General features: G+C 44.5%; 1 protein-coding gene across 3 annotated transcripts in view; it reads right to left on the reverse strand.

Moving 5' to 3' along the window:
- Positions 1 to 11,284, reverse strand: part of TXNDC11 (thioredoxin domain containing 11) — a gene marked incomplete at its 5' end in the record, with an annotated part of 66,156 nt that extends 54,872 nt beyond the window's left edge. The window contains 3 exons of one of the 3 annotated variants that reach the window (XM_079719373.1): positions 3,460 to 3,676; positions 10,542 to 10,645; positions 11,019 to 11,284. In XM_079719373.1, the coding sequence (XP_079575499.1) occupies positions 3,460 to 3,676; positions 10,542 to 10,645; positions 11,019 to 11,255 (558 nt within the window). The remainder of the gene's footprint in view (positions 1 to 3,459; positions 3,677 to 10,541; positions 10,646 to 11,018) is intronic. The other 2 variants (XM_079719375.1, XM_079719374.1) reach the window with 2 other exon arrangements.

The raw sequence follows: 11,284 nt of genomic DNA on the forward strand, positions 1-11,284 counted from the left end.
ATAAACAGCAACTGAAAAATTGCCAAGATTTAAAAGATAAAATTATAGAAATGGAACAATTCCTCTCTGAAACAGAAAGTATTAAAAAAATTGTTTTGAGTGTTCAAAGAAGGTCATCATTTACCACGACAAGGACAAAGAAAGACACCTGTCCACAGTGTCCAGCTAGGACTCTGAATATTTTGGAGTCTGGCCCAAGAGGAGAATGATTTGCTTCAAATTCTGAAGTGAATGACACCAACAAACTTTTTTTTTTTTATTTTAAATATATTATTTATTTATTTATTTTTGCTGTGTTGGGTCATCGTTTCTGTACGAGGGCTTTCTCTAGTTGCGGCAAGTGGGGGCCACTCTTCATCGCAGTGCGCGGGCCTCTCACTATCGCGGCCTCTCTTCTTGCAGAGCACAGGCTCCAGACGCACAGGCTCAGTAGTTGTGGCTCACGGGCCTAGTTGCTCCGCGGCATGTGGGATCCTCCCAGACCAGAGCTCGAACCCATGTCCCCTGCATTAGCAGGCAGATTCTTAACCACTGCGCCACCAGGGAAGCCCCACCAACAAACTTTTTCTAAGCATGGTTACACTAAAACTCAGTAGTAGGATGTGTCTTTTGTTAGTCAAACTGAGCATCTGAGAAGGAAAAAAATCTTACCTACAGATGAAACATCACAAATTTCAAAGGACCATTTTCAATAACTATATTAAAAATGAATAAAGGTAATAGATGACTAGAGCTATGCTCTAAAATGTACCATTAGATAGCAAAATATGGATTAAGTATGTATTTATAGGTAAATGCTGAAGTATTTAAGGAGGAGTATCCCAATGTCCACAATTTACTTTGAAATGTACCCAAAATAAGATGGATTAACAGTTAGATTGTAGCAGTGTCTCACCTTTGCTACTACTGACATTTTGGGCTTGAATTGTTACAGGGTTTTTTGTTGATGTTATGTTTGGTTTTGTTGGGGGTGGGGTGAGGGGAGGCTCTTCCACACACTGGATGCAGCATGGTGTAGGATCCCTGGCTTCTACCCATTAGATACCAGTAGCATCCCCCTCAAGTAGTGACAACCAAAGACCTCTCCACAGTCCCAAAGGTCCTCTGAGAGACAAAACTGCCTCTAGTTGAGAACCACTGATTAGAGGGATGGTAAGATAAATAAACACATGATAAAACAAGTGTAATAAAATGGTGATAGAATTTAAGTGGCAGGTATATGTCACCTTTGCTATGTATTTAAAATTTTTTATAATAAAATATTGAAAACATATGAAGACTACAAATGAAAAGTCACTTTCAGATGCCTTATATTTAGATAGCAATATTGCTCAAAACTTAGTGGAAACTCTCAAGAGCTCCTATTATAGTCTATCTATTAGAAAGAAGAGCAACAATATCTTTACTAAGGTTGACATCTCAAAAATAGGGCACAATCTACCGTGTATGCTAATTTTATTAAGAAATGTGGCGCAAAAAATTTTTGCCTGTTTCTAAAAATGAACCCAGTCCTTTTCCCTACTGAGAACATAGAACAATAAGCTCTCAATTTAGAAGAAGCTGAAAAAATTTTTTGAAAAAAGCAGAGCCCATCAGTTGTGGACAGCACTGTAACCTCTACCACTTGTCCCATGACCTTTAACAAACCACTCTGCCCTCTAAACCTGAGGTCCTGTTTCAGAGGAACCAGGCTACCAGCATCAGCTTGCAGGGCTGTCCTGAGGAACAGCATGGGCCTGCACACCAGCACACCATCCCTATAGTCACTCTGAAGGACATAGTCCCTAGGCTGACAGTAAGATAACAAGTAACTGACACTTACCCTAAAATACAACAGATTCTCCCCTTTTCCCCCACAAGTTCTCTAAATTCAGAAAACTTGGGGAATGACTGACAAAGTGGTGATTTCCTTTAAGCTTGCCTCCCAGTGCTCCCTTAGAGTCCTTTCCTCCCTGCAAGTGCTGGCTTGGTTACTATCAGCCATTTTTAAGGGGGGGTGAGAGGGGTGGGTAAAGGGAAGACAAGGAATAGATCGATTCCATGGGTCCAAAGCTGGAACACAAAATCACAACCCCCTCAGAATCAATGTTATAGGGAATGAAGAGTTCTATTTAAATAGTACTTGGTACACATTCAGGGATATAAAACAGTTAAAAAGGCTTTGGCAGGCTGGGCAGGAAGCCTAGCCACCATTTATAACATTGTGTCTAAGAAAAACCAACTGAGAGTTCCAAATGAACTTCTGGAACTCAGCTGCACCACAAGTTACCCCAGATCAGTGGGTGTCAGCAGCAGCCTCTTAGAAATCTGCGGGATGCTTTTCTGCTGGTTGCAATGACTGGAGGAGCTATAGGGCATGCAGCGGGCAGAGGCTGTGGTACATATCCTGCAATGTTCAAAACTGCTCTGCACAGGGAATAGTCATCCACATCACCCAGAGCAGTTTTAAATGTCCTGCCAAATACTAATATTGAGGGAAACCTGTTTGTTATTATTCAAGCTCAGAACCTAACTCCATTTTATATGTGAATCCAAAGCGTGGCTTTTGTGTTCACTGAATTTCTTGGAAGACAACTTCTGTTTAATTGAAGGCAGAAAGTACTTCGTTTGGTTCAGAACTTTACCAAGAGCTGTTCACCATTTAGAAAAATCAAATCACTGAGAGCAATGCCCTCATGGCACCTAAGTTGTGAACACATCCTACTTTTATGGGCCTGCATTTGTAACTGTCCCATTCACAGTGGTTCTACATAAAGGTACAGCACTTACATACTGAAACAACATGTGATTTAATTATACACCATTTTTCTTTTTCCCCCATCTTTGTGTTACAATTAGCACATTAGATTGGCTATTTTGAAATTATATGTATAGGGAAGTTTTATCATCTATGAATTCCTTTTGAGGACAGAAAAAGGGACATCATAAAATACATACATAAGGACAACGGGGATCCACTGGATTAAAAACCACTGCCAGACCGAAGGCATATATATCAATTGCCTATATATCCCTCTTATCTAACACAAAGGTGGCATTCATTAAATATTTGTTGAACATAGTTCTGGTCCCGGGATTTAAAAGGTCTGCCTAGTTAGACTGTACTCATGATACATAAATTTCTCTTACATAAAATAACTAATCAGCAAATATCAAATGTATATTCAATGAGGATTTTCAGTCTTCCCACCAAAGCCAAACAGCATGGCACCCTGAGATAAGCACTGGCCTGCATCACAAGCAATTGCAGAATCTCCTCCCTCTCCTGCCTCTGACCAACTATGACCATCACAGTCAGAAATTCTATTTCTTTATAGAAGGCTTTACAGTTTACGAAGTAAGGCTCCTGGCCGTCACCCTGGCAAAATCAGCCATCTGGGTAACGTGTCTCTATGGGGATAACCAGCCCTGCACAGGAACTGAAGGTCATTTGATTCTCAGGCTGAATGTCAGCATTACCTGGTCTGAAAGCTGACTCGCTACTTGTTCAATTTCTGCCCTGGCGGCGATGGACTGTCCACACCACGGAGCATAGAAGAACAGGAGCACCACCTCCGAATCCTGGCGAATGTGCTCTGCGTAGTCCAGCTGCCCCTGGAAGAGGTCAAGAACCGGAGACCTCGAGGAGAAAAAGCTGACAGGTGGCTTTGCTGGAATTATCACATCTTTTGCTCGACTAAAAAAAGAGCAAACACAAACAAGATTGTTTAGTTTATCTTCTTCTAACAACAGCTCTGTGTGGAAGAAGAATGAAGCTTAAAAGAAAAGTCTTCTTTTGAAAAAGAAAATGGAGTTCCCAAAACACTGTCCTGGAGTATAAAAGCAATATTTTGTGCTAAGTTAAGGCAACATTTGGCTAAGAGAATGCAAGATATGAATAACACGTTAAAACGATTCTTGGACTTCCCTGGTGGTGCAGTGGTTAAGAATCCGCCTGCCAGTGCAGGGGACACACATTTGATCCCTGGACCGGGAAGATACCATGCCTCGGAGCGACTAAGCCCATGCACCACAACCACTGAGCCTGCACTCTAGAGCCCACGAGCCACACTACTGAGCCTGCGCGCCCAGAGCCTGTGCTCCGCAACAAGAAAAGCCACAGCAATGAGAAGCCCGCGCACCACAACGAAGAGTAGCCCCCGCTTGCCGTCACCAGAGAAAGCCCGCACATAGCAACGAAGACCCAACGCAGCCAAAAATTTAAAAACATAAATAAATAAATAACAAAAACGATTTTTTTTTTTTTTTTTGCGGTACGCGGGCCTCTCACTGTTGTGGCCTCTCCCGTTGCGCAGCACAGACTCCGGACGCGCAGGCTCAGCAGCCCACGGGCCCAGCCGCTCCGCGGCATGCGGGATCTTCCCAGACCAGGGCACGAACCCGTGTCCCCTGCATCGGCAGGCGGACTCTCAACCACTGCGCCACCAGGGAAGCCCAAAAAAACGATTTTTTAAAAATTTATTTATTTTTGGCTGCGTTGGGTCTTCGTTGCTGTGCGCGGGCTTTCTCTAGTGGTGGTGAGCGGGAGCTACTCTTCTTTGTGATGAGCGGGCTTCTCATTGCGGTGGCTCCTCTTGTTGCGGAGCACAGGCTCTAGGCTCGCGGGTTTCAGTAGTTGTGGCACGCGGGCTCAGTAGTTGTGGCACATGGGCTTAGTTGCTCTGTGGCATGTGGGATCTTCCCGGACCAGGGCTTGAACCCGTGTCCCCTGCATTGGCAGGCGGATTCTTAACCACTGCGCCACCAGGGAAGTCCACAAAAACGATTCTTAACAATGTCTGCCCAGGTATGGGGTGGGAGGGCAGTGGAGAGCAGAAGAGAAGGGTGTCTTTGAGAGAGCGCCAAATCCTAACCACTAGACCACCAGGAAGAGTTGAGAACGGTGACTCTGAATAATCCAGATCCTTTCCTCCCCCACCCAAAAGACTCCATCCTTATCTCTCTGCAGCCTTCCTCTCCACAAAAGCCACTGATCTCCAGGGTTTCAGAGCCACCAGTGAGTCACTCAGAAATAAGGGGAGGGAGCACATGTGGCACCACTAATAGGCATGGGAAATGCTTACAATCAACTCACGTTAAGTTTATTGGCTGGAGTTGGCCTGTAGTTATCCAGGGCACTCAGGCAAAAGTAATAATTAAATAATAATGTAGATTTCTCCAGATATATGTCATGATCCGAAGGTTAATAAAGATGAATAACAAAGCAACAGCCCATTTTACTGGAAAACAGGTTTCCTAAGTACGTATTTGAGATTCCCAGAAGGTCAGGAGGAGAAAGAAAATAAAACTAAACAAGTAGTCAGAAGTCACAGGCTGCCACTATATCCCCATCAAGACAAAAAGGTCTCGGCTCAAGCTGCATCCCACCAAGTTAAAGAGTCCTAGTAAATGCCTTGAGCTGTCCACATATCTGCATTAAAACAGTATGAAACCATTAAAGCAGCTTAGCTAAGAAACCAATAGAGGAAATAAAAATGGAATGCTAAAAAATATTCAATTAACCCAAAAGAGGTAATTCCCTGGCAGTCCAGTGGTTGGGACTCTGTGCTTTCACTGCTGAGGGCCTGGGTTCAGTCCCTGGTTGGGGGACTAAGATCCCACAGGCCCCAAGGTGCAGGGGGGAAAAAAATGCAGAAAAGGACCAAGAAAGGAACAAAAACCAGAAGGTACGAATGGAAAACAAATAGCCAGAAGGTAGACATAAACCCAACCATATCAATAATTACATTAAATATGAAAGGACTAAACCACCCAATTAAGAGGAAGAGATTGCCAGGTTGGATAATGAAGCAAAACCCAACCATATGCCATCTAAAAGCATTTTGAACATAAAGACATAAGGATGGGAAAAAATAAACCACATAAATAGTAAGCATAAAAAAGCTGTAGTAACTCACTAGGTGAAAGGATAAATAAACTGGGGTGTATTCTTACAATTAAATGTTAACTCAGCAATAAAAAAAAAGAACTGATACACACTATAACTGGATGAGTTTCAAAATAATTATAACGAATGAAAGAAGTCAGACACTAAAGAATACATACGAGTGCATTTATATGAAATTCCAAAACAGGCAAAACCGATCTATAATGAAATGAATCACATCAGTGGTTGTCTAGAGCTGGGAGTGGGGCAGGAAGGCTAACTGCAGAGGGGTAGTGAGGAAATTTTCTGGGGACAAGGAAATGTTCTGTATCTTGACTAAGAGAATGGAGGTGGTTACATTTGCCAAAAGTCATGGACCTATACATGTAAAATGTGTGAATTTTACTGAATGTAAATTATACTACAATGAAGTTGATTAGCAAAAAGCTTTGCTGGTGTGTCACCTCCTTGGTGAGGATTGCTCTGATGAGTCTACCAGAAGCAGGCGGCTCTCAAATTTTTTTATCTCAGCTTCCCGCTGAGAAGTTGCTTTCATAGCCCTCACCATAATCTGTAACTTACTTATTTTACCTGTTTATTAACTCCATGAGGGCAAGGATCCTGGCTCCCTTTTTCACTGTTACATCCTCACTGAGTTCCCAGTACTCTGAAGTTCAGTAATTTGTGAAATGAACAAACCTATCCTACACCTTACCTGAACCTATGTGAAAGCAAATTAAACATAAATCCATACAGACGTATATTATATTATTAAGAACAATCTAAAAGAATCAAAATGTCAGGGACTTCCCTGGTGGTGCAGTGGTTAAGAATCCGCCTGCCAATGCAGGGGACATGGGTTTGAGCCCTGGTCCAGGAAGATCCCACATGCCATGGAGCAACTAAGCCCGTGAGCCACAACTACTGAGCCCGCGTGCCACAACTACTGAAGCCCACGCACCTAGAGCCTGTGCTCTACAACAAGAGAAGCCACCGCACTGCAAAGAAGAGTAGCCCCCGCTAGCCACAACTAGAGAAAGCCCACGCGCAGCAACACAGACCCAACGCAGCCAAAAATAAGTAAATAAATAAATACATTTATTTATTTAAAAAAATGTCAGAAGGTCCATTTGCCTTACTAGGGGTGATTCTAAGGAACACCTAATTGTGTTCTAACTTTACACGTGTGCAAATGAACTTGATAATCTGGTTTCTCAGAATACAGCAAAGTAGAAAGAAGGAGGAACAGGAAGGAATGTGCTGCTAGCTCTGAGATACGCAGCAGACAGCCAGATATTTAGAATCGAAAGACAAATCACACAAATACCCAAGACCTAAGCTACTCTAAAAGCCTTGGGTCACTTAGTTTGAGGAAAAGAGTCCACCCCCTTCTCTACATCTAGAAGGTGTCAGCTTCCTGAGTTAAGACAGTTTTAAATATATTGCTTCCCCATTTTAACCAAAAATTATTAACATCACAAAGCAATGCTGTTAAAGGTTGCTATTAAATGCAAATCTCCTATTTATGCACTCACACTAACATTTTAACTCTGCAATCAGGGAGATCTGTCTATGTAAAATATCTTCATAACCTGAAAAACAGTCACTTACACAATAATTCAAAAAAAAAAAGTTCAGTAAGCAAATGCTACTGTGCTTCAGGCACTGCTCTACAGGAACCAAGGCTATAGGAGGAAGCACACGTTCTCAAGGGGCTTCTTTTCTCAAGGGAGACAGGCAAACAACCAAACGTGTAAACAAACATAAAACCACACAAAATGACCATGTTCTGTGGAGAATTTAACACAGTGATGAGACAGGAGACCTGGAAGCTCCTCAATGGGGTGGTGGGCAGGGTGGTATCTTTTTTTATAAATTTATTTATTTATTTTTTTGGCTGTGTTGGGTCTTCGTTTCTGTGCGAGGGCTTTCTCTAGATGCGGCGAGCAGGGGCCACTCTTCATCGCGGTGCGCGGGCCTCTCACTGTTGTGGCCTCTCTTGTTGCGGAGCACAGGCTCCAGACGCACAGGCTCAGTAGCTGTGGCTCACGGGCCCAGATGCTCCGCGGCATGTGGGATGTTCCCAGACCAGGGCTCGAACCCGTGTCCCCTGCAATGGCAGGCAGATAACCACTGCGCCACCAGGGAAGCCCAGGGTGGTATCTTTTAAGCTAAGACCTGAGTGACAAGAAGACAGTCATGCAAAGGGGAGGGAGGTCTTGCAGCGAATAAGTGACACATTTCTCAGCAAGTAAAAAATGCTCCTCTTTGGAGGTATTATTTTTCTACTCTTCAAATTTCGTCTTAAAAGTTAAATACGCAATCTGAGGGAAAATGTAGGTCTGTGACAGTCAAACAGAGGATAATCATCAACTTAGTACTGTTGCTCTGCATGTTCAGAGCAGCTCCTCAAGTAAATGAGCCAGATAAACCCATGGCCCGTCAAAAAGCAAACATTCACCAGGGCAGAGAAACATATGCCTCTGCCCCAACAGAAACATTCACGAGTTTCCATTTAACTCCTAAATTTGCTCTCGTTTTTAAGAAACTACACCTAGATCAAAGATTTCCTGCAGCTTTGAAGTGTAAATCTCAGGCACCAAAAACTCAAGAGTTGGTTGCAAACAAGGAAGGCCTCTTGCAACTCCCAATTTTTGTATGAGACTCATACTCTACACTTCCAAAGGATCTGAAGCAGCTTTGAGCTTACAAAACGAAATAAAGCAAAATGAATATATAAAGCAAAAATACATATAGAGATAATAGAGACAAACACACGAACACACACTCACAATTTTTTTCCCCCACAAAAAAACACACCCACAAATCAGGGTAAAAGGAAAGTGAGGATGAAGTCATGGAGATTCAATGCATAGAAAAGCAGGTAGCACAGAGATTTAAGTTCCCAGAAATGCACAATTATTCATAGTGTTTCAACCCTAAATCAACCTTTTCTTAATGTTATCTGATTTGAACTCAGCTAAGCAACAAGACAGTGAAGAGGGCTGTCACCTATTTCAGACCTGGAGCTATTAATAAAAATTAATTTTAAAAAATTCTACTCTCCTTTAAGCCTCTGTCCTCATTAACACAAAGATCTTAAAAGTAAAATAGGAAAAGAGTGGCAGAAATGTTAGAGTCAGTTGTAGAGCGATAAAGTAGTATCATGACACCATTCCATCAAAGGAGACTCTAAAAAAATCAATCTGAGTCTATTAAAAGACTGTGAAATTTGCCAGTGGCACACAAAGAAGCTGGACAGGCAAGCAGCCTGTTCACTGGTTCTCTCTCCTTGCCTGAAGTATGTGGGGACCTTGCTCAGTCTGCTCTAGTAATTGGATTTACACTCTTCCATCTTCCTGAAATCTCAAAGCACTTTCATATCTATTAAGCCCTGTTCTCTCAAACACCGCACGTTATTACTATAGATGGACAAAGTGATGCAAGTAAGCCCCCCAACCCTTGCAGGAGAGAAAACCTCTCCTCCTAATTTGAATCCAAATACCACCTTGCAATATTCTACCTTGTAAAATACTTTGTCTAATTTCCTTGTGCAGGACGTGATAAAGAACCAGGTAAAGAGACTAATTGCTGACAATAAAGGATTCAAATTCCAGTTCAGCCACTTATTAGGTGGATGTGATTTGGGGCAAGTTTTGCATCACGACCAAAGCTCCACTCCTTCGTGTGTAAACTGGAAGGGTAAGAGTATGTATATCCAGACTTTACTGGATTGAGACTTAAGTGATCCATATTAGGCTCTCAGATCATGTGTTAAGTGAATTAAATGCATTCATGTAATCTGTAGTTCTCAAACAGGCGATTCTGTTCCCCAAAGGGCATTTGGTATTGTCTGGAGACACTTCTGGTTGTCACACTGGGGTGCAGGGGTAGGAGCAGGCAGTAGGTACTGGCATGTAGTAGGCAGAGGCCAGGGATGCCGCTAAACATCCTATAATGTACAGGACAGCCCGCCACAACAAGGATTATCTGACTCAAGATATCAATAGTACCAAGGCTGAGAAACCCCGCTGGTAGTATAGCACCTGGCACATAGCAAATGCTCAATGACAGTCATTATAATTTGTACTTTCCACTACAATCCCCAATCCTTTGACATCTCTTTGACAACAGGAGCCACATATTGTCTTTAACAGACTCAATAAAAATGTTCCAAGTTGAAATCTTCCTCGTGGCCAATACGCCAGTCAGTGGCACCACAGATGTATAAATTGGAGTCCCAGGAGATACAGTGTGGATTTGGGAGCCCAAAAGCACTCCTGAAATGTAAAGTAAATTTTCTATTTGTGTACTTTCCCAAAGAGAGACATTAACTTTCACTCTTCCTGCTCACTACACTCCAGCCTACTCAGGCCCTCCTTCCAGTTCCAGGAAAACACCAGCCTTGTCCAGCCTCAGGTCAAAGGACCTTTGCACTTGCTCTTTCCTCTCCCCTGGACGCTTCCCCCACATCTCCCCAATGCTGGCCCCTTCCCCTTCGTGGGTGCGTTTTCTATCTAGCTCCCTTAGGAAGGCCTTTCTGCCCCACCCTCTTCGCTTCTATTCCCTGCACAGCACTTACTGAAGCTCTTTAAAATTATATTAAGTTTTCTTATTTACTGTCTGTACCACCCCCTGGAATGGAGAACAGGGACTTTTTATCTTCATCGCTCACCTGGATGAGCGCTCCGCACACAAGAGGTGCGGATAAATAATCGCTATATCGATGAGTGCATGAATTCTCAACATGTGGGACGCTAAAGGTTGTCTACGCCTAGCCTAGGCATAAGGGAAATAAAATGGGTGATAAATGAGGGTCCTGCAGCCTGGGCAGAAGTGACAGGTGCACCCCCAAGAAACCCCAACAGCTGACAAGCAGCTCGGAACCTGGCCCGCCTTCCTCGGTATTAAAATGGGAGGAAGGGGCGCCGGGCAGCACCCCAAAACCTCGCCTTATGGCTCGCTGGCCGGAGAGAAGGGAACGCGGCGGGCATGGCCGCATGCTGGAGGAGGGTCAAGTCCATCGCTCCAGGCAAAGTCAGGCCCGACTTCCCCGGAGGCCGCTACGACCCTCGACCCCGAGGCCCAAGCCGGCTACGCGCCGCCCGCCGGGCCGAGGCGGCGCCGGGCCCGGGGGTGCGGGCCGCCTCACCTGCAGGTGAACTTGTGTGCGAGGAGCAGCGCGCAGCCGAGCGCCACGGCCCCGCAGAGCAGCTCGGGCCGCCGGCGCGCCATGAGGGAGGCGCCGCGCAGCCCGCGGCGGAGCCGGCCCTCCGAGGAAGCAGCCGGGGCCGGACTGAGGGAGCCGGAGCCGGCGGGGCCGCCGCCACCGCCACCCTCGTCCTCGGCGTCGTCGCTGCTGCTGCCGCCGCCGCCGCGGCCTCCGCATTCCGACATTACATGCTCCCCGTCGCCGGC

This window comes from Hyperoodon ampullatus, assembly GCF_949752795.1.
Source record: "Hyperoodon ampullatus genome assembly, chromosome: 14".
Classification (NCBI taxonomy): domain Eukaryota; kingdom Metazoa; phylum Chordata; class Mammalia; order Artiodactyla; family Ziphiidae; genus Hyperoodon; species Hyperoodon ampullatus.